The sequence below is a fragment of the Castor canadensis genome, chromosome 7 (genome assembly GCF_047511655.1).
Source record: "Castor canadensis chromosome 7, mCasCan1.hap1v2, whole genome shotgun sequence".
Classification (NCBI taxonomy): domain Eukaryota; kingdom Metazoa; phylum Chordata; class Mammalia; order Rodentia; family Castoridae; genus Castor; species Castor canadensis.
In genome coordinates this window covers 107,661,812-107,687,108 of record NC_133392.1, presented here as the reverse complement: position 1 = coordinate 107,687,108, position 25,297 = coordinate 107,661,812, and the positions used below count along the sequence as shown (strand labels likewise).

Sequence of the window (25,297 nt, the reverse complement as noted above, 5' to 3'; positions counted from 1 at the left end):
TGGCAAAGTCCACAGCACTGAACTAACCCATAACAACATATACTCAGTCCTAACATTTTTCAATACAAGTAATTTAATTAATAGAAAAGAATAAGTTTCAAAGGCAATAGCATGTTGTTCTGAATCTCTTGTGATATTTTACATAGAATTTATTATTTTATGTCTTTGTTTTCAGGAATTACAAATATAAACTGCTCTGGCAACATCTGGGTGGAACCTGCCACCATTGTCAAGATGGGTATGGATATCTCTGTATATTGCCAGGCAGCCATTAAGAACTGCCAACCAAGGAAATTTCACTTTTATAAAAATAGCATCAAAGAAAGATTACACATCACAAGGATTAACAGAACAACAGCTCGACTTTGGTATGAAAACTTCCTGGAACCACGTGCCTCTATGTATTGCACTGCAGAATGCCCTGGGTATTTTCAAGAGACACTGATTTGTGGAAAAGACATTTCTTCTGGATGTAAGTGTTGGGGCACATGCAAAATGCACTCAAAAGCTAGTCTTCACTGATAATTCACTGATAATTGCCAGTCTTATCTAAAACTAGATACAAGGTGATGTCTTCACCTCTTAGATAGCTTTAAGACAGGAGCTGCTAACTCAAGTATCTCCAGAGTCAGACTGCTGAATTGTGAGTTAGGAGCTAGTGGGACTTCATGCTTGCTAGGTAAGTAGTCTACCACTTGAGCCACACCCTAGTCCTTTTGCTTTTAGTTCATTTTTTCAGGTAGGATTTCACACTTTTGCCTAGGCTGATGTTAGAATATGAGTCTCCTACCTCCACCTCCTAAGTAGCTGGAATTATAGACATGTACTCCAATCTTTAGCCATTAAAATGTTGCTCTTTCATCTGTTTTTCACTTATGTTTTTGCTTATTTGTCTTTCAAACTAATATCATTAATCTTGAAGCAAATTCTACTGAGAGATTTTGAGCCCACGAGTCAGGGAGACTCTAAAAGTGAGCTTCTATTTAGCTGTATGACCTTGGTCAGTTTGCTTAGCGAATCTGTACCTCAGCTGCTTGTCTGTGAAATGAAGTTAATAATACTGAGTGTGTTAAACACCAAATTTCAATAATTCATTTGAATGAACATTATAACCTTTAAAGTACAACATTAGTGTCTAAATCCTTATAAATGAATCTTTTTTGATAAAACACAAGATGCTTCTCATTCACTCCCTAATCCTAATCCCCCATCCCTATTGTAAAATACCATTTACTACTATAATTATTAAATTTTTAAAAATTTATTTTAATCTGAAAAATGTATACAAAATTGAATTTTTGTTTGCAGTCTTCTGAAGGTGGGTAAGTAGCTGTAGTAACACAAGCTGATTTGTGTAATTATATGTATTTAGCTCTTGGTTCTACTATTAGGAAGAATACATCAGTAAATTCAGGATGGTTTTAATCCAGAGATCGATCCTCTGTGATACCTTTGCCCATTTTCAGTGAAAGGTCTTTTGGTCTTTGCCATGCTGCCTTTGTCATGCTTTTGGGTAACCAAATATGATGTCTTGCTTTTTCCTCACCTCCAGACCAGACACTACTATCACCTGGCCTCCAAATTTAAAAAGCGTGGAAGCTTCCTTTCTTCATAATGAGGCCACTGTCCACTGACTCTGGGCAGCTGACCATGCATGCCCTTCAAAATAGAGAATTAGGGAAGAGGTAGAGCTGAGTTGGGGAAAGAAAGTAGTAAGTTTTGCAGTCAAAGTTATTCTTTTGATCAATGTGGATCTTATGTTAATGCCTTGAACAGCAGAATCTGCTCTAAATTGTGGAAATTAACCACAGGCAGACGTCTTATCTGATGTATGAAATCTCCTTAGCTTGTCCACATCCTCAGGAAATATAACCAACTCTCAGAACTTAAATATTTTACCATTTATCCTCTGGGGGTAGGGGTAAGAGTGGAGAGGTTATACAATTTCTTCACAGGATAAATAAGAATGTGATAAATAAGTTATGGGAAAAGGATAGTTGTCAATTTAAGCCAGAGGACAAAGCATGGAAAATATGTATTGCTTCTGCTCAAAGACAAAATTTCAAAGCTCAAGTCCCTGGAGTTGGAATCCCAGGACTGAAAAAAAAAAGACAAAACTTCAACACATTTAGTGTTTAGATCTAATTGGTTTTTATTTGCAATTCATGAATCAAGCAACATCTCATTCTATGAAACAGATAAGTGTTCCATGGTGGAAACAGAAAACAATAATAAAGGGGAAGATAGTCACTGTCGTGCTACTCCAGGTTACTTTCCTTGTAAAACTTACAGTGACAGTCATTCTTCCCACACTGATTCAGTTGACTAGGCCTTCTCAGAGTAGATGTGAGCCTGCTATTTTCAGGAAAAACTGGGGGAAGGAGGGGTTGACTTGCTTCTTTAAAAACTTCTGTGTGGTGATGTGGTACTTAGCACAAGTCACTCAATTTTGATTTGATCTTCCAGGAGCTGAGTCCAAGGCACAGCCTCATACCAATTTTACTTAACACTCCTTCTCTGTGTTGCTATCTGTGTGACTGATTACTTCCAATAGCCCTCCTGGTGTTGGCTGAGGGGACTTTGTCCCCAACCCCAACCCCTGGCCATCTCAGGACACAGAATGCTCCCCTTGCAGGACAACCTAAAAGAAACACTTTCCTTCTCTGCTGATGGCTGCCTAGAAAGAGCATCACTCTTTCCATTCATGTAACCTAGGAGTGACAATTTCTCACATAGACCTCCAGTTATGAGTATGAGACTTAACTGTCAATTAAGAATTAACTCAAGCCCTGCATTCAAGCTGAGTGTGCTCTTCTCTTTGCATTTTTAGCAAACAAAACTTCCTACTTAAGTAGGTCAAAAAACCAGGTTTTTGTGGTGTTCTAGAAATCACATTGCTTTCAATGGGCCACTTTGATCATAGGATACTTGTCCTGTGAGCTTCACTATGTCAACTTACCATTGCTCTTTAGAACAAGATGATTACAGGCATTTTTTTTAGAGTAGGGACAAAACATAAAAGGTAGAAGTTACAAATGAGTCACTGCTTTCCCTGAAAAGCTATCCAAATATTTAAAATTTCTCTCTGATTTGTAATTTGTGAAATGTGAACCATCACAGTTTCCACTGTAAGCCATAATCTTAAACACTTCTTAGATTCTTATCTGTGATTTAACACACGCATATTATGGGAAATTTGTTCTAACAGGGACCATAATCATGGGATTAAAACACTACAAATTAGCTGGACTTAGTGACTCAACCTATAATTCTAGCTACTTTGGGAGGCAGAGATTGAGAGGATCAAACTTTGAGGCCATCCCTGGCAGAAAGTTCTTGAGACCTCATCTCAAACAAAGGCTGGGCACAGTGGTATGCATCTATCATCCCAGCTATGAGGGGAAGCACAAATAGGAGGATCTTAGTCTAGGCTGGTCCGGGGACAAAGCAGGACCCTATGTCAAAAATAACCAACACAAAAAGGGCTGATGGAGTGGTTCAAGTGGTATAGTGCCTGCCTAGCAAGTGCAAGGCCCTGAGTTCAACCTCCAAGTACCACCAAAAAAAAAAAAAAAAAAAAAAAGAATAACAAAATAGACCATAGAAGAAATTTACTTAAAGTTTTAAGTATCTTCAGCTTAAATTTTAAGTATCTTTGACTTCTACATAAAGTGATGAAAGTAAACTTGTTATCCAACAAAAGAATATTCATCTTTAATATTGCTATTAATTAGGTATCATTACCACACAATTAGTGGCCTATGCCCACCTTGAGTAAGGAATTGCAGTGTGATCCATTGAGCCTCTCTTTGTTTTAATCTTCATCATCTGATTAATCAGACCACTCAGTTCACGGAGTAAACTCCACTGGATGGTGACTATGCACCACAAACATGCTAAATGCTGGAAATGCAAAGGAGGGGAAGCAATGACCCTGCTTTCTAGAAGTTCTCAGTAGGAAGCAATCTTCGGTTAGACTGAATTAACTATCATTCTGGTCTGTGATCAGTGAGTATGCCAGTAATGGAAGAGGGGTGGGATTAGTAGGAAGGAGCAAAAACTTAAGCCTCCTGGTGTACTCCAAGGCACTCTGTAGTGCCTGCTTGTACAGCAGGGTTTTATTCTTGGATATTGACTAGTCTGGCAATGGCTCTGACAGCAATCCAATGTCTCTCTCCTAATCATACTCACAGGCTGTCTTTACATTATTTCACATTAACAAGTAACTGTGCTTATTTGATTATGTGTAGAGTTGTCATTTAAAATTTTTTTTTGCAAAGTTAATTAACTACCTGAGAATTCACTTCATACAGAATGTTGTGGCCTAACAAAGCCCAAATGATTGACATTTGTCTTCTGTGGTTGGCAGATCAATGATCCTCTCTATCTGAAAAAATAACTTCAGCACAAATTATTATAATCCATGTCCAAAATGATTTATGTTTACACACCTACTTCCCTCAAGACTCAAATATGACTTAAAAACTTCTTTATCCTGCTCAGAGCTCAGTTTCTCCCCAGGGAGAGAGAAACTCAATGCTACAACACTCACCTGAATCTTTCAAAAGTACTTTAGTGTGCCCCTTACTCTTTGAAACTAGTTTTTAATAGTAAAATCAATTGCATTCAATTTAAGAGAGTTTAAAAACTTCAGACCAGCAAGAAAGTGCTACCTACCACCTCATAATTTTACCAGTAACATAATTCCTTCCTCATAATTTGGAGTATGTCTGTCAAGTTTCAGTCTTTCCTTCTCTCTCACTCTCTCAGATATAGCCCCACACCAAACTATTTGCAGTATGTTCTGTCATGTTATCATATAGCTACTCCTTAGTAAATAGATTTTCTAATGACTCTCTTCTAGATTACTTGGGATGTACTTTAGGAGTGTATTGCAGTTTATTTAACCTTGTGTTGAGGTGGTTTGCAATTTTTTTCATTACATTTCTTTAAGGGTGCATTCTTTTGTTTGGAGTTATGACTCAGGTGGTATAGACCTGCCTAGCAAGCTTGAGGCCCTGATTTCAAACTGCAGTACCACCAAAAACAAACAGAAAACACTAGAAAAACAAAACAAACAAAAAAAAAACATTAAAAAAACACAGCAAAAGTACACACAAGGGTACAATCTTTTAGCCAAATATTCAAAGATTTTTATATGCCTATAAACATTTCATTAGGTTGTATTCCTAGATGTAAAACTGCTGGGTTACAAGATATAAGATATTACTCTTACTTTTAAAGACAGTGATGTGTCACGTGCTCACAATAAAGGTTGTATCAACTTGTACTCCCACTGCAAGTGTGCTAAAGGATTTCCCTAAATCTATCTCAACACTGTGTATTACCATTTTTCAAAATCCTTGCCTATTTGATAGATCTAAGTGGGATCTATTATTATTTTGATTTGCAATGAGGCTAAAATTTTAACATTTTTTTTTTTTTACTTTACAAGTAATATTTGCAGTGAAGTGAAAGACTATATTTGAACTTAAGATAAGTCTTTGGGTGTGCCTTCAGGTGCCAAAATGTCTGTGTTTTTATACTTTATGACCCACCTTTTTTCTTCCGGTTGTCTTGTGGATTCTGAGTAGTAAAGTACTCTGAGCGGTCTTTCACATGTAGGAATAAAAAGGATATATATGATTAGCACTCAGTAGTTCCATAATTCTTTTTCAAAGATTTTGATCTTTGTTACTTATAATGGATGCTGTAACTGAGTATTCCAGATGTTATTCTATAGTTTTGGGGTTTCCTGGGTCCAAACAATGTCATCAGGACTCTTTCATCTTTTCCTGTCTCTGGATTTCGTTTTCCCTGGCGTTGGCCTTATTCTTGAATACACTGAAGATCACTAAAAGGACTGACCATTTCACTATGACAAGATGGCCATCAACCACTCACCAAACACATGCCACTCAGAGATAGCATTTGGAGGGAAGAATGTACCTCATTTACAATGGCTACCAAAAAAAGTCCCTTGGAGAATTCTGGTTGATTCATCTTGACTCCTGTGCTTATTCCCAAGGGAAATTCTCTGATTAGTCAGCCTAGGTCAAGGGCACAAGTCTGTGTAGGACCTAGTTGCTGACAGCCCTTGTGGTGGAGTGGGGTGGGGAAGGGGTGAGTTGAGGCTGAGGGACAAGGAGGGGCGGGGGGGGAGGGAGTGTCAGTTCTCAAAGGGAAAAGATGCTAGCATAAAAAGTAACCTCCTTTTTCATATTAAGGCCATGGAAGGAAGAGGCGCACAGGGTGGGAGGCAGAGAAAGAGAGGGAACCTTGAAATAGACTTCTGTGAATACCAGACTTCTCTTAAAACATCTTTTTGATGTGGTGGCGTGGTGATGTATGCATGAAATGAAATGTACATCATTTTACCGTGTTTAAGTATTCAGTCAGTGACATTAAACATACTCACACTGTTTTGCAGCCATCACCATTGTCTCTGTCTAGAAGTCTTTTGTAAACTAAAACTCGTATCCCTTTAGTAGTAACTCCCCATTCCTTCCTCCCCCAGCCCCTAGAGACCTCTATTCTGCTTTCTGTTTCTGTGAGTTGGCCTGGTCTAGAAATCTTACATAAGTGGAATCATACAGAGCTTGTTCTTTTGTGGTCTGTCTTGCTTCATTTAGTCTTTGAGTTCTGTCCATGTTGAAGCCTGGCTTGAAGTTTCCTTCCTTTTATGGTTGAATAATATTTCTTTGTATAAATGAATATCAAACTTTTCAAGGGAGTAGTGGAATGTGTTCCAGAGGAGGAGATAGTCTGGCAGAGTAATAGAAAAAAATAAGGATGAACCCTTTCACAAGAGCCTAAAAACAGAAGGTTTCAAGGAGGGAGTGAGCAAAATACCAAATGCTGCAGAAGTGAAGTTAAGTAATAATTGACAAGAGAGCTTTTGAATAGAAAGTCATTAATGACCTTGGCCATGGTGGTTTTGATGGTGGTTTTGATGGACTTGCCAGAACTGAATCCTGATTAAAAACAAGAGAAGAATAATGGACTCTTTAAAGATGTTTTCACTGTTTCTGGGCCTGGTGGCACATGTCCGTAATCCCAGGACTTGGGAGAGTTTGAAGCCAGCCTGGGCTATATAGTGAGACCCTTTCTCCAAAAAAAAAAAAAAAAAAAAAAATCAGAAAGAGAGAGAGAAAGAAGTTTTACAATTAAGAGAGGAGAAAGGTACAGTGATAACTGAGAGGAGGCAGAATTTGGAGGGAGGCTTTCCTGTTTGAATGGGAGGAACCTCACCTTGCTCGTATCTCCACAGGAGTGGAACAGAAAGTAAAGTGTAGGGAGAGGATGTGTGACGGCAATGTGGTGCGGATAGAGTAGGAGTCCACGGGGTGGTCGGTGCCAGTTGGCCTGGTTTCCTGCGTAACTGACAGTTTATCAACTAACTACTTTATCAAGAAATTTTGTTTCTTACAGCAGCTTTTAAGTGATGCATTTTGTTGCAGACCCCCCGGATGCTCCTGAGGAGGTGGCCTGTGTCATTCATGAGCAGTCGGGCAACATGACTTGCACCTGGGGCACTGGGAAGCCCACCTACATAGACACCACGTACGTGGTGCACGTGAAGAGGTATGCTTGGCTCTCCTGCAGCTTCACACACAGATCCACACCACTCAGCCGGGTTCTGCCTCTTGCAGAGAGCCGATGAATCAGCCTCAAACATTAGACATGTTCCTGGGTCATCCTTGTCGATCTAATTGCCATCGGTGAAACTAATAGCGCCTGGGGGGACCGTTAATATTTTTGCTCTGCAGGGCAAAGTGTTCTATGACTTTTCAGTCCTTTCTATTTATTGGCAGGTAACTGGTAGCAATGGTTTAAACTGTGGCTTACTCAGGTGTAGTGGCTCTCAGCTACCTGCGAGGCTGAAATTGAGAGGATTGTGGTTCAAGCTCACCACTGGCAAAAAGTTAGTGAGACCCTATCTCAACCAATAAGGCATGGTGGGTAATGCCTGTCATCCCAGCTATTCAGGAGGCAATAGTAAGTAGGAGGACTGTGATCTCAGGCTGGACCTGGGCAAAAAGGTGAGACTATCTGAAAAATAATTAGAGCATGTGGACATGGCTCAAGTGACACAATGCCTGCAAAAGCAAGCTTGGGACCCTGAGTTCAAATTCTACTACTGCCCCCCCAATAAACAAACTATGGTTTAAATCTCAGCCCTATTACCCTTCTAGGATTAGAATAATTTACTCAATCTTGCAAAATGGCCAATTCTTTATCTTTAAAATAGGCCCCCAAATGAAACCTAATGCACAGGTTTGTTCTTACTAGCTAAGTGATGTTTTTCTTTTAAAGTGTGTATCATGGTGCCAGGTCCAGTCCAGAGTGAGCCCTAAATTCATGGCAGGTATTACCGCTTCAGAATGACCCTGTCTACAGAGACCCTGTTTAGTGTCTATGGAGGGTGACTAATTTTTCTAAAGTGGTGTCCTGAACACAGGACCTTCAGTTCTAAAACTTGGAAAGCTGTGGACAGTCTGGGAGAAATTGATAACCTTATCTATGTTTCATGTTTTATTTAGTTCATTTTTTAAAATAATGCTTTCTGTAGTATATTTGAAGCATACTGTTATCTGTTAGTAATTCTCAAAAATTTCCAAAGCTACTTATTTTCTTTTTTTTTTTAATTTTGGTAGCATATTTTATTCAACCTAATATATCTAAAGCATTATCTTAACATGTAATCAAATTAAAATTATTAATCAGGTATTTTGTATTCTTATGTTTGTATAAGTCTTTAATATCCACTGTATATCTTACCCTTATGACACATTTCAACTTAGACACTAAATTTTCTTTTCTTTTTTTTTTTTTGCTTTGTTTTTGTTTTATTATTCATATGTGCATACAAGGCTTGGGTCATTTCTCCCCCCTGCCCCCACCCCCTCCTTTACCACCCACTCCACCCCCTTCCTCTCACTCCCACCCCCTCAATTCCCAGCAGAAACTATTTTGCCCTTATCTCTAATTTTGTGGAAGAGAGAGTATAAGCAATAATTGGAAGGAACCAGTGTTTTTGATGGTTGAGATAAGGATAGCCAAACAGGGAGTTGACTCATATTAATTTCCTGTGTGTGTGTGTGTTACCTTCCAGGTTAATTCTTTTTGATCTAACCTTTTCTCTAGTTCCTGGTCCCTTCTCCTATTGGCCTCAGTTGCTTTAAGGTATCTGCTTTAGTTTCTCTGTGTTAAGGGCAACAAATGCTAGCTAATTTTTTAGGTGTCTTACCTATCCTCACCCCTCCCTTGTGTGCTCTCGCTTTTATCATGTGCTCAAAGTCCAACCCCCTTGTTGTGTTTGCCCTTGATCTAATGTCCGCATATAAGGGAGAACATATGTTCTGTTAGTAATTCTCAAAATTTTCCAAAGCTACTTATTTTCTTTAAAAAGCATTTATTGGACCCTTGCTGTCTGTCAAGCACTCTACTGAGAACATCCTATCTACTACCTCATTCAATCCCCTATACAACCTTATGAAATGCATGTAATTATATTTCTCATTTTTATAGACAAGAGACTGAGGCTTAGCGGGGTCATGCAATGTGTCCAGGTGCACACAGTCACATAGAAGGACAGGTGGGATTTGAACTTGGGTTGCTAGACTACCTTCTTGTTGACTTAGTTTGTTTCTGCTAAAGTGGGGGGTGGGGAGGACCAGATCACCAGGCATAGTTAAGAGGTGCTACCAGGTCTCATCATTGTGAAAGAGAATAGTCTTCCAATCTCTCCATCTCTCTCTCTCTCTCTCTCTGTGTGTATCTGTCTCTCTCTCTGCCATTAGATTCTCAGAATAATGTCAATTAAGTGAAACATAAAAAGAAACACTTCTTCAATAAATTCAGATAAAAATTAGACCGGTTGTACAAATACATTCCTACGTTACAAGCTGCCAGTCAAGGACAAGCAGCTCGTGCCTTTCATTCTAAGCAGGGTCATATGAAGGGTGGTCAGGAATAAACAAGATGGTGGGAACACTGAGGTCAGAGGCAGGTAGCTTAACCGATAATGTATGATATGCTACATACTAGGCTCTGTGCCATGTGTTATGCCTTCAGTTCTCAACTCAAACTTATGAGGGAACTGTCACATTGTCCTCGTTTTATAGATAGCTTGGAGAGCTGGCATTTGCCTCTTCAAAGTCACTTGGTTAAGAAGAGAGTTGAGTTTCTGACAGGGGTCTGTGGTTCTACCATCTGAGGCTTAACCTCCACCTTTTGCCTTTAGAATAATCTAGTCCCACTTACATGAAAAGTGGTCACAAGGACAAGAAAGCTAGAATCCCACTGCTAAATCAACATTAGGAATGTGAAAGTGAGAGCAGAGTGGGAGCAAACCTCATAATTCAAGCTTACAGAAAAGCCAGGTGGTTCCAGATGACAGAGATAGCCTAGTGTCTTGAGGATTTTTACAGTCTCCTGGAACCTGGAAGTATCTCATGGACTTCCTAATCCTGTTGGTTGAGAAATTCCTTTCTTCCCTCCCTCTCCCTCCCTCCCTTCTTTCCTTCCCTTCTTCTCTCCCTCCCTTTCTCCTTTTCTTCTTTCCTTTCCTTTCTCCTTTCTAATGTAACAGCTTTATTGAGTATAATCCGCCTACTATGCAATTCACCCTACTTAAAGTATACTATGCAATGACAATCATTGATTGTAATCAGAATTGTGGAATGATTCCTTAGGCCAAAAAGAAACCCCATGTTCATTAACAGTCGCTTCCTATTTTGCCACAGCCCTCCCAGCCCTAGAAACCACTGTCTACTTTCTATTTCTGTGGATTTGTGGACTCTAGACACTTCATATAAAAGGAATCATACATCCTGGTGCCAGTGGCTCATGCCTATAATCTTAGCTAACAGGAGGATCTATGTTTGAAACTAGCCCAGGAAAATAGTTCACAAGACCCTATCTAGAAAAAAAAAAACCCATCACAAAAAAGGGCTGGCTCAAAGTGTAGGCCCTGAGTTCAAACCCAAGTACTGGAAAAAAAAAAAAAGGAAAGAAAAGAAATTGTACAAAAGAAAAATAGGTAAAAAAAGTAAAATAAGGAATCATACAATAGAGGGTCTTTTGTGATTGGCTTCTTTCCCTTGCACAGTGGTTAAGGCTCATCCATATTGCAGCACATGAATAGCATATTCCATTATTCATCGGATGAGTAATGTCCGTTCTATGGATCGATCACATTATTTTTATCCATTTATTAACTGATGGACATTTGGGCTATGTCTACTTTTTTGCTATTGTGAATAGTGCTTCTGTGAACATTTGTGTATAGACAATGGGTCTTCATTTCTCTCAGGCACACACTTAAGAATAAAAGTGGCAAGTCATATGCTAACTATCTCTTTGACCTTTTTAGGAACTTTTGTAATATTTTCCAAAGCAGCTGTACCACCTTACATTCCTACTAACAGTGTATGGAGGTTCCAATATCTCCATGTCTTTGCCATACTCATTATCTGTTGTTTACTGACCTCCTAGTGGGTGTGCAATAATTCTTTCAGGTCTTACTAACCTGTCTTCTGAGAATCCTGAAGATGAAGTTATTTTTATTATATATATATATATAGGCAGTACCAGGGTTTGAACTCAGGGCCTCGTGCTTACTGGTCAGGCACTCTACCAATTAGACCATGCCTCAGCCCTCTTTCTCAGGCTCCTGACAGTGAAATTGCTTTGTAAATTTAGAACCAGCATACTACAGCTTGAAACAATGTATTTGTTAGACAAAATTTCAAGCTTAACAATCACTACCTAGTTTCCTATTGAGTATTATAAAAAATATTCTCCAAAATTTATGACTACTAGCTATATATTACTTTTTAAGTCCTTTAATATGTTCGAAATCATACATGCTTAAAGTATTTACACATGGCTTTCGAAGGACACTTTTGTGTGTGTGTGCAGTGCCAGGGATCAAATCCAGGGCCTTGTGCATGCCAGGCAAGTGTTCTACAACTGAGCTAGAGCCTCAGCCCTCAGTTTTTTGAGACAGGATCTTACTACGTATCTCAGGATCCTTGGACTTGCTATGTCACCTAGGTTGCTCTTGAACTTGAGATACTCCTGCCTCAGGAGGACTGTAGACACGCACTATCACACCTAGCCTAAACATCTGCTTTGTAAAATAAGGAATGCCTGTAGTAGTTATGAGGACTAAAGTTGTTCTCTGCCCTCAAAAACTCTGGCTGGGCACTGGTGGCTCACACCTATAATCCTAGCTACCCAGGAGGCAGAGATCAGGAGGATTATGGTTTGAAGCCAGCTTGGGCAAATAGTTTGTGAGCCTTATCTTGAAATACCCGACACAAAACAGAGCTGGTGGAATGGCTCAAGTTGTGCAGTGCCTGCCCAGCAAACGTGAGGCCTTGAGTTCAAACCCCAGTGCCACTAAAAAATAAATAAATAAAAATAAACGAATATTACAGTGATTCTCAAAACCAACTCCCTAGGCTAGTGTGACTTATTCATTTTTTTAGGTTTTTTTTTTTTTGGTGGCACTAGGGTTTGAACTCTGGGCCTTGAGTTTGGTAGGCAGGTCCTCTACCACTTGAGCCACTGTGTGACTTGTTCTTGCATGGAGAGGGAAAGATTAATGTAAAGCCATAAAATTATCACCTACAAGACATTATAAACACCAATTTGTTTACATTATTTTCAGGTAATACAATAATTTTGGCCAAAGCTAGAAAGTGATTCTGAATGTGTTCTATTAAGTTGTTTACATATGTCAATAGTAAGTTAACACATTCATTCAAACTAGAATTTAAGCTCAATGTGGGCAAGAATTATTTTTGTTTTGACTGCTGTCGTATTCAGTTGAGGCCTGAAACCTAATAAGAGCTCTTATTTTATCTAATAACTAGAAATAAACATGTCTTGCATTTTTGCCCCTTCACAATCTAGTTAAATAATCGTAATACAAGTTAGGCATGGTGGCTCATGCCTGTAATCCCAGATACTTGGGAGGATCAAAAAGATAATAGTTCAAGGCCAGCCTGGGCAAATAGTTAGTGAGACCCCCACCTCAATCAATAAGCCAGGCATGGTGGTGTGTGTCTGTCATCAGCTACAGGGAAGGAATCAGTAAGAGGATCATAGTCTAGGCCATCCTGGGAAAAATGCAAGACTTACCTGGACAACAAATAAAGAAAAAGGGCTGAGGAGTAGCTCAAGAGATAGAGCCCTGAGTTCAAACTCTAGTACTGCCAAAAAAATGAAAATTTAAAACACTGAAGCTTTTTGAGTTCCAAAAAACACCATAAGTAGAAAATTCAATACCATGAAACTTTGTGTCATGCACAAAATTATTAAAACTGTGGTATAAAATTATCAGGTTGTATAGATATAGTGTTTATGAAATACAAAGAATTTTGTGTTTAGATATAGGTCCCCTATCTAAGGTCTCATTATGCATATGCAAATATTCCACAATCTGAAAAAAAAATCCAAAATTCAAATACTTCTGGTTCTAAGCTTTTTGGATAAAGGATGTTCAACCTGCAACTATAGTTAAACTCTGACAAATCCAACTGAACTTCTGAATTGATGGAGTCCAGATAATATTTGAAAAGGACATGAAGAATGTGAAAGATTATTTTTTAAAAATGTTTTTCTCTAATACAAAGCATAGCTCCCATTATGCACAGACAAATCAAAAAGCAGGCACACATCTCTTCATCTCTAATTAAGAAAAACAAATTCATACCTTGAGAAAAATTGAAGAAGAAAAAGTCTATTTTTCTAACAAACTACCAAAAAGGTCTTTACCCTTTTAGGAAAAAGTTGACTTATAATGAACGAAAGCTGTAGTTGAGGTGTACCGGTTAGAAGCCCTTAAATCCTGGGTTCTTAAGGTATTCCACTCTCCAGATAGGGAGAGATCAACCTTGGCAGGGCTTCACTTCCAACTCCCGTGGGTCTGTGTTCCAGTAAGGGCACATAGACAGAGAACTGTGTCACCTCAGCCCACCTGCGAGTTCCACCAATGACAAAGGCAGCCCACGGTTTTCTTCCTCCTGTTGGTTTGAAATTTTGTACGACTGGGGACCTGCTGGTGCTAGGTAAGTGCTCTACCACTGAGCTACATCCCCAGCCCTGAGGCTGTTAAGTAGAAGAATTCAAGAGTTTCTTCCTTCCCAGATCCTTGGTGATGACCCTACCAGACAGAGCTGTATGGCTATTGACATATCTTCCTCTGCCTCTTGTATATTGCTGTGTACCAGTGGGTCATGTCTACCATCTGTTGTCCCATTGTCCTTAGCAGCTTTGCATGAACAGGTTCTTCATCTCTGAAACCCATGCAGTGTCTGGAGCAGTGCCTTCCACTCAATCATACTTGTTGAATGAAAAAATGGACAAATGGCAGCCCTCCATTCTGTTCCATCTAAGTCCATTTAGCAAATAGTTATTTGGCATTTTATGTCCTCCTGGCACCATGATAAACTCTAGAGATTTAAAAAAGAAAAATAAACACCATCTGTGCCTGACAAACTCAAAAACCTTTCAGAATGCTATCGAGGAATTCTCAGGCACCATAGGAGACCAATAGGGCAAATATTTTTAGATTAGATATCATTTTTCACAGCTAAAACCAGCTGCCTATTCTTTCTATTTATAAGGCCTGCTTGTTTTTGCCTGCTTTCTCCACATATGTATCTCTAATAGTCAGAGGGCGTTCTTAGATATAGTTCCAGATACTTTAAAGGCCATGGTGTTAGAATTCAGTAATTCTGTTAGGACTCTGTAAGTAGTTCATACTTTAAAATCCATTTCTGCACCAATTATGTGCCTAGAGGGCTAACAATGACTGGGGACAAACATAATGATTGATATTACTTTTCATGACCTTTAACCTCCACTGGGCCAATTGCTGTGCACTGGTCTTACTGTAGTTCAATAGCCAAGTCACATCCCTACTAAGCCATACAATTATTTCATTACTTTTTCTCTCATCTTGGTCTCCAATCTTTCCATCCTTACTCTGTATTGATGGTCTGCTTCTTATTTTCTTGAGAAAACCCAGGCCATGAGAAATACCACAGCCTCTCTCACTAGTGAACACAGTGCATCTGTTACCAGACGGTACCTTCTCTTCTGTGATGAACTGCACTTGCTCTAAGGCCAGCTCTCCACTTATGTACTGGGTCTTCTACTCCTTCCAGTCTTTCCTCTGTACCATCGCCTTCTCTATCTTCCCATCAGCTTTCAAACATATTGTAGCACCTGCCCTGTTGAAAATTGCAATCCTTCTTGTGTCCTCTTACCATCATTTTTCTCTGTAATCCCTTTATGACCAACCTCCTCAAAAGAGTCCTCTATACTGTTTGTCTCTATTCTCTTCTCATTTTCTCTCTTTACCCTCACTCCACTGAAACAGCTCTTATTAAAGTTACTAGGGATTTTCCCATTACCAAATCCAGTGGCACATTCTCATCCTGTCTTATGTAGGAATCAGGAATATTTACTATCAACAGTGCTGGTGGCTTTTGCCTGTAACCCTAGCTACTTGCGAGGCAGAGATCAGAAGGACAGTGGTTCAAAGTCAGCCAGGGGAAATAGTTCGCCAGATCCTATCTTGAAAAAAACCAATCACAAAAAAAAGGCTGGTGGAGTGGCTCAAGATGTAGGCCCTGAGTTCAAGCCCCAATACCACACACACACACACACACACATACACACACAAATACACAACACAAAAAAAGGGCTAATGGAGTAGCTCAACTGGCAGAGGACGTATCTAGCAAGTGTGGGGCCCTGAATTCAAACTCCAGTACTGAAAAAAAGTAAAAGCATTCAACTTATCTTTTCATTTCTTCCTTTTGGCTTCCAAAGAACCACTACCTTCCTGGATGCTTTTGCTCAATCTGTCTTTATATGCTTTGATTAATATTTTAAAAACTATATATATAGTTATATATAACATTTATGCATATTTTTAACATTTTATTGGCATACAGTAATTGTACAGAGGGTGCTTCCTTGTGATATGTCCATGCATATAATGTACTTTGATCATATTCACTCTCTCTGTTATGCTCAGTCTCTTTTGCTGATTTCTCTTCCTTTCCAGTAAAGTAATGGAGAACCAGAACTCTACCCTAGGTGTTCTTATTGTCTTTACACCTTATTGTGGGCTCTGTCATAGATTTGGAGAGCCTTCTTCTTACCAAAAAGGAGAGTAGGAAAAAGCCAAGATTTATTAGGATGCGACTGCAAAGAGAGACAATGGCAGGTGATTAAGCAACGGAGCATAACATGGAGACAGGGTTGAGCATATACCTCAGGTTAGGCCATTTTTGATTAGCTGCCTCCATTTTTGTGTTCCTTACTGACTGGTTGTCTCTTCCTTCAATCATGGTTTAAATTTCGAATGTTCAGGAGCTCAACCTTTACTTCTGTGTTCAATCTGGGCCCCAGCAGGCCGATCCACCCCCATTCCATCTGTTTCTTGCTAACCCTTTGTCTGCCCTGTCTCCTTAAAATGGGTCCTCCTCCACATGCTCCATTTAAAATATCTCATCCAAATTTATGGTATAAAACTCTCCAATTTCTATCTCCAGTCCAAATATCATCCCTGAGCACTACTCTGTATGTTGGCATCTCATTCTGTATTTCCTCATAGGCATCCACAAAGTATCTCAAAGGACGCACTTTCTAAGCCAATCGCCATGTCCATTTCAGTCAACCACAGCTCCACCTTTGCATTATTAGCGTCAAAGTCCTTGGAGTCTTCCTGCATCACCATCACCATACCTTTCAGCCAATTTAGCAGCAAAACCTTTGAATCCATCTTCCTGAAATTTGACCTGTTCTCATCTTCTCTGCAGTCCTGGGCCAACTGATTTCACTTCTCACCTGGTCAGTGGAAAAACTTCTTGAGCAATCCCCTAGTCTCCACCTTTGCCACCTGACAGTCCCTCATTCACAGGTAGTCAGAGCAATCATTTTCTCAGGCATCTCAGGTTACCTCTTCCCTCTGCTCAGAACCTCCCATTTCACTTAGAGATCAATTCCAGAGTGCTGCAAAGATGCCACACACCTTCTAAATCATCCACTCCTGTAAAATTCTGCTCCCATCTCTTTTCCTCTCCACCTCCCTCCTCTGGAACCTTGAGTACCTCTGCTGTCTCTGAACAGGACAAGGGTTTGTTCCTTACTGTTCTCATGTCATCTTCTCAGGCCTTGTCCCATCTCCCTAGGGACCCCTCCTGAACCTTTCCAACCCCTTTATTCTGCTTCATTTTCTTCTGAACATTTGTCACCACAGGACATCTTATCTACATGTTTGTTTCCACTAGAATGTGTGCTCAGGAGAGCTGCAGCAACATCTGTTTGGTGTGTAGTCACAGTGTCTAAAGATTTGCTTGGAATACAGTTGATGTTAAATGAATACATGTCAAATAAGTGTTTAAAGAAACATATGACAGTATTCATCATTGTGGCCACAAGTCATCCATGTTTATTGAAAACCTATTAATTAGAGCTAGGCTAGGTACATGGAGAACATTAAAAAAAAAAACTCACTTCAATAAGTAATATGTTATGTATTGGTTCATACACACAGAAACAGATAATAAAATTTTAAACTCTGTAATCAACAGTTCTGAAAGCCATATAGGAAAAACCAATGTGTTTTTTCTACTTTCTATTCTTAATGCAACACTTTTGACACAAGATGTGTACCATTTCCCTCACATTCCAACTATTTCTCCTGCAGAATCAGCTAAGTATCCTCCAACTCAATTCTGACCCTATTTAGTTGGAAATAGTACCAGATCTCTTAGGTTAAGGGCTTAGTCCCATAAGACTGTCTGACCCTCCACTTCAGATGCCAGTTGAAAGCCCACGGCTGTCACCTGTACTTTTTTGGTGGAAGAGGGAGCTGTACTGGGATTTGAACTCGAGCTCAGGCATGGTAGGCAGGAGCTCTACCACTTGATCCACACTTTCAACCTTGACCTGTACTTTTGACTGGCTAAAAATCAGGGATCCCAGGATCCCCTCCACAGATTTGATTAATTTACTAGACTGACTTTCAAGGAACAGATTTACTTAAATGCACCTACTTATTATAAAAGATAAGGCTGGTGGAGTGGCTGAAGTGGTAGAGCATCTGCCTAGCAAGTGTGAGGCTTTGTAGTCAAACCCTAGTGCCACCAAAAAACCCAAAAGGTGAAAAGCATTATAAAGGGTAGTACAAAGGATACAGATGAAGAGCTAGATGGAAGGGATACATTGGGCAGAGCATATGGAAAGGTGTGTGGATGTTTCATCATTGGCTATTGGTCAGCTACTGAACCTTCAGCCCTTCTGTCTTCCCCAGTGGCATGGGGTACAGAGGGGAGGTGGGACACTGAAAGTTACAGTCCTCTCATCAGGGATACCTATTACCAGTTTCTGCCCCCTTTTCCCTCTCAGAATTGTGGAGCGCTTAACAAGATGGAGTACCAGTTGAGCATGAAGGAGATTTTTATTCTTAGCCAAAAATAGGGAAAGTGGAAGATAAACTCACAGATCAACTTCTCGAGCCTTGGGAGGTCTTGGAGAGCGTAAAAGAAATGCAGGGGAAAGACTGGTTAACAAAGGAGAGGAATATTCATACCTTTTTTTTTTTTCTGAGAATGGGTGGAGGTTTTCCTGGAATTCAATCATCACTTCTTTTCACTCATTTTATGGTTCTTTCCATGGCAATAGTCAACTATCATGGAATGTGACATGTAGCATGGAGTTAGGATTATAATGAAGTTAGCAGTTGTCTGTGATCACTCTGGCAGCCAGCTTAGATCCAACCAGTTTCAGCTAGCCTGCCTTCTGGCTTACAGACATTTTGTCCTCAAAATAAACAAGATCATAGTGGAGTATAAATTCAGCTAGGTCACCTAGACAGTCTTTAAGGTAACATCCTGTGGTGACTTCCTGAAGCAACTGGTCTCCATCTTGCGGCTATCCAGGAGCACCCCCCGTCAGCCATCTCTTTAGAATGCAGAAAGATCCTCACCACTTTGGAAAGCTCAAGGTTGTAGGAGCTGTGGACCAAGAACCAGGTAGAAACCAAATATATACTGTATTTCTCAAATCACAATTTCACAAGTCCAGTATAAAAATAGTCCTAAAGTATAATCAGTCATTGCTATTGGATTCTTCAACTAAAATAGAGCTTTACAGTGTAGGTGCTAATATCAGGTAGACTTTTTAAAAATAACCTGATAACCAGAGTTAAAGTTGGTGTGAGAATACATTTCCATTTTGACTGAAGTCTCAGTATGCGAGGTAAAAGAATTAGCCGCAAGCCAGTTCAGAACAGGTATGTGGTTTTCTCTAACTGGAAAATATCTTAAGTGCCCCACTTACCACTTACCCATAGTGCCATTTTCTTGTTTTTACACTTGAATTCCTATTTAGCAGAAGGTTAGTATACCTTTCAATGAGTTGTCTGCTCATATTTATGTTCTCTATTATTTCAGAAAGAGCTGAAAGCAATTATGTAAACACCTAAGTTTAATGACATAATTTAACTTTAAATACAAGCAATATTAAACAGATATAGCAAAAAATAAAAAAAGAAAAAGAAAGAAAGAAAGCAGCTGGGCATGCCGGCACGTGCCTGTGATTCCAGTTCCTGAGGAGGAGGAAGCAGGACCATAACTTCAGGCCAGCCTGGGCTATCCAGGTCGGTCTGGGTTTCATAGTGAGACCCTGTCTCAAACCAACAAACCAAAGGAATATGACAAACTTTAAAGTTTCATCTGTAATCATAAATGTGATAAATACCTTTAACTCATAATAATAATAGCTTGGTGAGTCTGTCCTTTATTCTATATGAAGCCATCTGTCTCTTGCTGTCTTACCTCATTTACTCATTTGCCTCCTTTACTCAGCATCTCAGCAAAGCTATCATTCCTGTTTCACAGACAAGTAAACTAAAGTGGATGGAGGTTTAGCAACTTGCACCAAGTCCCACAACTTACCAAAGGACCTAGCTGGGACTTCAACCTACATCTCTCTCTAAAACTCAAACCCTATACTTGTGGCACTCATGATATATGTGTCTTGTCCCCTGGTGGTGTTCACAGTGACCACACTGCTGGTGTGAGGAAATGGGTAGGACTGGAATGCACACCACAACTTAAAACACTGAGCGGAGCAAGAATAGCTGCTGTACCTTACGAGGGTGTAGTCTCCGTTCCCCTTCCCCAAATCCCACTGACTGGCAGATCACCTGCTGAAGCCAGGTTGCCTTGCTCTGCTAGTAACAATATTTCTGTAGTATTTTAATTCAACAACACGTTTATTGATTGGTAGCATAAGACTAGTTTCATCTGTGTTTCAGCTAGCATAGCACTTGAATTCTAGAAGCTATAAATGGCTGGCAAGTACCAATTCTGGCCGGGATATTGTGAAGCTGGAGAAATCTGGGAGTTGCTACACAGATGCATAGTAGTAACAGGACTGGGAGTAGAACTCTTGGAATGAAATGATAGTGAGTTTTAAGCTCTGTCTTCCCCACAAATCCTTTGACAGCAGTCTCCTGGGACAGAGAGTGTTAGCAATGGAACTGGGTTGGATCTGTGCCTGCCTCAGCAGCACAAATAACCATAACCGGAACAAAGGAGTTGCTCTTGACCCTTGATCAAGAATGATGTGCCAATTTGTGAAGTATTTTCATTTGTTAAAAATAAGAATTTAAGCCAGGTGTTGTAGTGCACACCTATGATCCCAGCACTTGGGAGGCGGCAGCAGCAGGAAGATCATGAGTTCGAGGACAGCCTAGGCTACAGAGCAAGACAACCTTATCTCAAAAAAAACAAAAAGGAAGAAAAGAAAGATAGACGTGGAAGGAAGGAAGGAAGGGAGGGAAGGAGACAGAAAGAAAGGAAAGAGGGAAGGAAAGGAAGGAAGGAAAGAATTTAGGGTACTTGAATTTCCACTGTTCAAATTTCAAGGTAAATTTACTAATATACGAAATTAGCACATTTATATCGTATTGTTTTGCAATGTAATGCAATTAACTTAGGAGTCTATAAGTAATAGACCGAATGGAAAATACAAAGCCTAAACCATTGTCAAAGCTATCAAAACAGGGAAGAAAGATAAAAAAGAAAATGCTAAAACATTTAAAACCTGCTTAACCTTCTTTGGTAATTGATTGCCTCTTAAGGGTAACAGAAAGAAAGTTATTACAACAATGAAGAACCTGACAAGAAATGTTGATTTGCATGGAAATATAATTTAGCTGTTAATGTGCTATAGTTCTGAGACATTCAAAAGAAGCTGCTAGCATCAGTGCAGATATGTGGTAGCTATACATACGGAGCAGAGGTTGAAGCCAGGAGGTGAGTGAGCTGAGGCAAGGGGCTTAAGGGAAAGCACCAGTGCCAGGCTGACCCTCAGTGTGACTGGGATAATGGGAAGAAAACCCAGGTGGAGGGTTGGAGAGGAATGATGTCACTAAGTAGATGTAAGAAAGAGATGGAGGACCTTGAATTCAGAAGTCAGGATCCAGATAGTTAAGGAATGTGAGATTTCTAAGAAATGAAGAGGGACAAATAGTAAAATGAGGGTTCCGAAAATTAAGCCACCATGCAGAGGATGCCACCTAAAAGAGTAGTTTCGTGGTGAAAGTAAAGGCAAAATTCACAGTAAAAGAACTAAAGATCAAGTAGAGATGGTAATGTGGATGCAGTTACCAATGATGTATAAAATCTGAGTGTGAAGCTCAAGAAAAGGAAATCTAAAGATTTGGTTGTTCAAGCAGGGTGCTGGTGCTTTTTTTCTGCCTGAAAGGGTGGCTTCTTCCACTCCGTCTCAATCTCTCACCTATCCTGACCCTCCGTCCCAGCAGAAACATCTGATTTGAAAGCCTGGCACTGGACTCCTTCCCCAAGGCAACTCATTTGTCACAAGCTCTGGGCGGGGCTGACTTAACCAGTGGGGACAGCAATCCCAGGCCTAGTACCCACAGAACTTTGAGGAATCCAGGAAATGTTTCATTTCACTTAAAGTCAGAAAAATAAACTGTTAGGTTAACATGTATTATTAACATGTCTGTCTGTATAGCAACACTGTTGTAAACTAATAAGTATACATGGAAGTATTTATACATATATGAATGTATGTACATATGTATGTGTACACACACACATATATGTATATATACTTTTTAATGATGAAAGGGGTCTCTGAAGGCAAAAACATTTAGAACTCACTAAAGACATACTGTGGCCCTAGCCAGATTTGAATTTGTTTTATTTTTTTTTTTAAGTCCCTTGTCTGATATATAGCTAGCAAAGATTTTCACCCATTCTGTGGGTGGGCTCTTCAATTTAGAGACCATTTCTTTTGTTGTCCAGAAACTTTTTAATTTCATGTAATCCCATTTGTCAATCCTTTCTCTTAGTTGCTGGGCCACTTGAGTTCTACTGAGGAAGTCCTTGCCCATACCTATTGCTTCCAGAGCATTTCCTGCTCTTTCCTGTACTAACTTCAAGGTTTGGATCTGATATTAAGGTCCTTAATCCACTGTGAATTGATACTAGTACAGGGTGATAGGCATGGATCCAGCTTCAGTTTTCTGAAGGCAGATAACCACTTTTCCCAGCAACATTTGTTGAAGAGGCTATCTTTTCTACATCATATGTTTTTGGTGACTTTGTCAAAAATAAGGTAGGCATAGCTGCGTGGATTCATATTCAGGTCCTCTATTCTGTTTCACTGGTCTTCATACCTGTTTTTGTGCCAGTACCATGCTGTTTTTATTGCTATGGCTCTGTAGTATATTTTGAAGAAGGGTATTGCAAAATCTCCAGTGTTGCTCTCTTTGCTCAGGATTGCCTTGGCTATTTGCAGTCTTTTGTGTTTCCAAATGAACTTTAGGATAGATTTTTCAATCTGGTGATGAATGTCATTGGGATTTTGATGGGAATTGCATCGAACATGTAGATTGCTTTTGGTAGTATAGCCATTTTTACTATGTTGATTCTGCCAATCCATGAACATGGGAGATCTTTCCACCTTCTGTAATCTTCTTCGATCTTTTTCTTCAGTTCTCCTTATATAGGTCCTTTATATCCTTTGTTAAGTTTATTCCTAGGTATTTGATTTTTTTTTTGAGGCTAATGTAAATGGAATTGTTTTCCTATAGTCTTTCTCAATTTGTTCATTGTTGGTGTATAGAAAGGCTGCAGTGTTTTGTAAGTCGATTTTTGTATTCTACATTGCTGAAGCTGTTTATGGTGTCTAAGAGGTTTTGGGTGGAGTTTTTTGGGGTCTTTGAGGTATAGGATTATGTCATCTGCAAATAGGGATAGTTTGACTGTTTCTTTACCTATTTGTATTCCTCTTATTTCTTCTTCTTGCCTTATCGCTCTGGCTAGGAATTCCAGGACTGTTTTGAATAAGAGTGGGGAGAGTGGGCATCCTTGTCTTATTCCTGACTGTAGGGGAAATGGTTTCAGTTTTTCTCCATTAAGTATGATGTTGGCTATAGGTTTGTCTTATATAGCCTTTTTAATGTTGAGGTACATTCCTTCTATTCCTAGTTTTCTTAGAGCTTTTATCATGAAATGGTGTTGAATCTTATTGAAGGCTTTTTCTGCCTTCAATCTATTGAGATGACCAAGTGGTTTTTGTCTTTGTTTCTATTAATGTGCTATATTACATTTGTTGGTTTGTGTATGTTGAACCATCCCTGCATCCCTGAGATGAGGCTGACTTGGTCATGGTGAATGATAGTACTGATATGTTGTTGGATTCAGTTTGCCATTATTTTATTGAGGAGTTTTGCATCGATGTTCATTAAGGAGGTTGGCCTGTAGTTCTCCTTTTTTGATGTTTCCTTATCTGGTTTGGGGATGAGTGTAATACTGGCTTCATAGAATGAGTTAGGAAGTGTTCTTTCCCTTTCTATTTCATGGAAAAGTTTAAGGAGTGTTGGTATTAGTTCTCCTTTAAAGGTCTGGTAGAATTCAGCAGAGTTTTTCAGGTCCTGGAGTTTTCTTTTTGGGGGAGACTCTTTATTGCTGCTTCAATTTAATTATGTGTTACAGATCTGTTTAGGTGGTTAATATCCTCTTGGTTCAGTTTTGGATGGTCATAAGTCTCTAGAAATTTGTCCATTTCTTCAAGATTTTCCAGTTTAGATCTCAAAGTAGTCTCTAATGAGTCCCTGGATTTCCTTGGTGTTTGTTGTTATCTCCCCTTTTTCATTTCTAATTTTACTAATGTGGGTCTTTGCCCACCTCATTTTAGTCAGATTTGCCAGGGGCTTGTCGATCTTGTTTATTTTTTCAAAGAACCAGCTTTTTGTTTCGTTGATTCTTTGTATCTTTTTTTTTTTGTCTCTATTTCATTAATTTCAGCCTGATTTTTATTATCTCTCTCCCGCTTGTTTTGTGTTATGTTTGTTCTTGTTTTCCTAGGAGTTTGAGATGTAGCATTAGGTCATTTATTTGAGATCTTTCTATCCTTTTAATGTGTACACTCATGGCTATAAACTTTCCTCTTAAGACTGCCTTTGCTGTGTCCCATTGGTACTGGAAGGTGTTGTTTTCATTTTTATTAACACCCAGGAACTGTTTGATCTCCTCTCTTATTTCTTCTATGACCCACTGATCATTGAGTGATGTGTTATTCAGCCTCCAATGATTTGAGTTTTTTCTGCTGTTGCTTTTGTTGTTGAGTTCTAGTTTTATTGCATTATGATCAGATAGAATGCAGGGGTTATTTCTATTTTCTTATATTTGCTGAGGCTTGCTTTATACCCTAAGATATGATCTGCTTTGGAGAAAGTTCCATGGGCTGCTGAGAAGAATGTATCTTATGTTGTTGCAGGATGAAATATTCTGTCGACATCAGTTAGGTTCATTTGATCTATGGTGTCATTTAGTTCTAGAATTTCATTGCTGATTTTTTGTTTGGATTGCCTATTTATTGGTGTTAGAGTGGTATTAATGTCTTCCACTACCACTGTGTCGGAGTCTATATGTGCTTTTAAGTAGTTTTATGTATGTTTGATGAAATTGGGTGCACTGACATTGGGTACATATAGGTTGATAATTGTTACTTCATTTTGATGTATTGCCCCTTTTATTAGTATTAAGTGTCCTCTTTGTCTCACTTGACCAATGTAAGTTTGAAGTCTTCTTTGTCTAATGTAAGTATTGCTACTCCTGCCTGTTTTGGGGGGCCATTTGTTTGGTAAATCTTCTTCCAGTCTTTCAGCCTAAGCCAGTGTTTATTTCTATAATAAGGTGGGTCTTTTGTAAACAACAGATTGTTG

At 39.3% G+C, this 25,297-nt stretch overlaps 1 protein-coding gene across 1 annotated transcript in view; it reads left to right on the top strand.

The window, feature by feature from the left end:
* Il23r (interleukin 23 receptor) overlaps positions 1-25,297 on the top strand; it is a 67,795-nt gene that overhangs the window by 5,261 nt on the left and 37,237 nt on the right. Inside the window, exons 3-4 of the mRNA XM_020182445.2 lie at positions 176-472; positions 7,461-7,584. Of these exons, the coding sequence (XP_020038034.2) occupies positions 176-472; positions 7,461-7,584 (421 nt within the window). The remainder of the gene's footprint in view (positions 1-175; positions 473-7,460; positions 7,585-25,297) is intronic.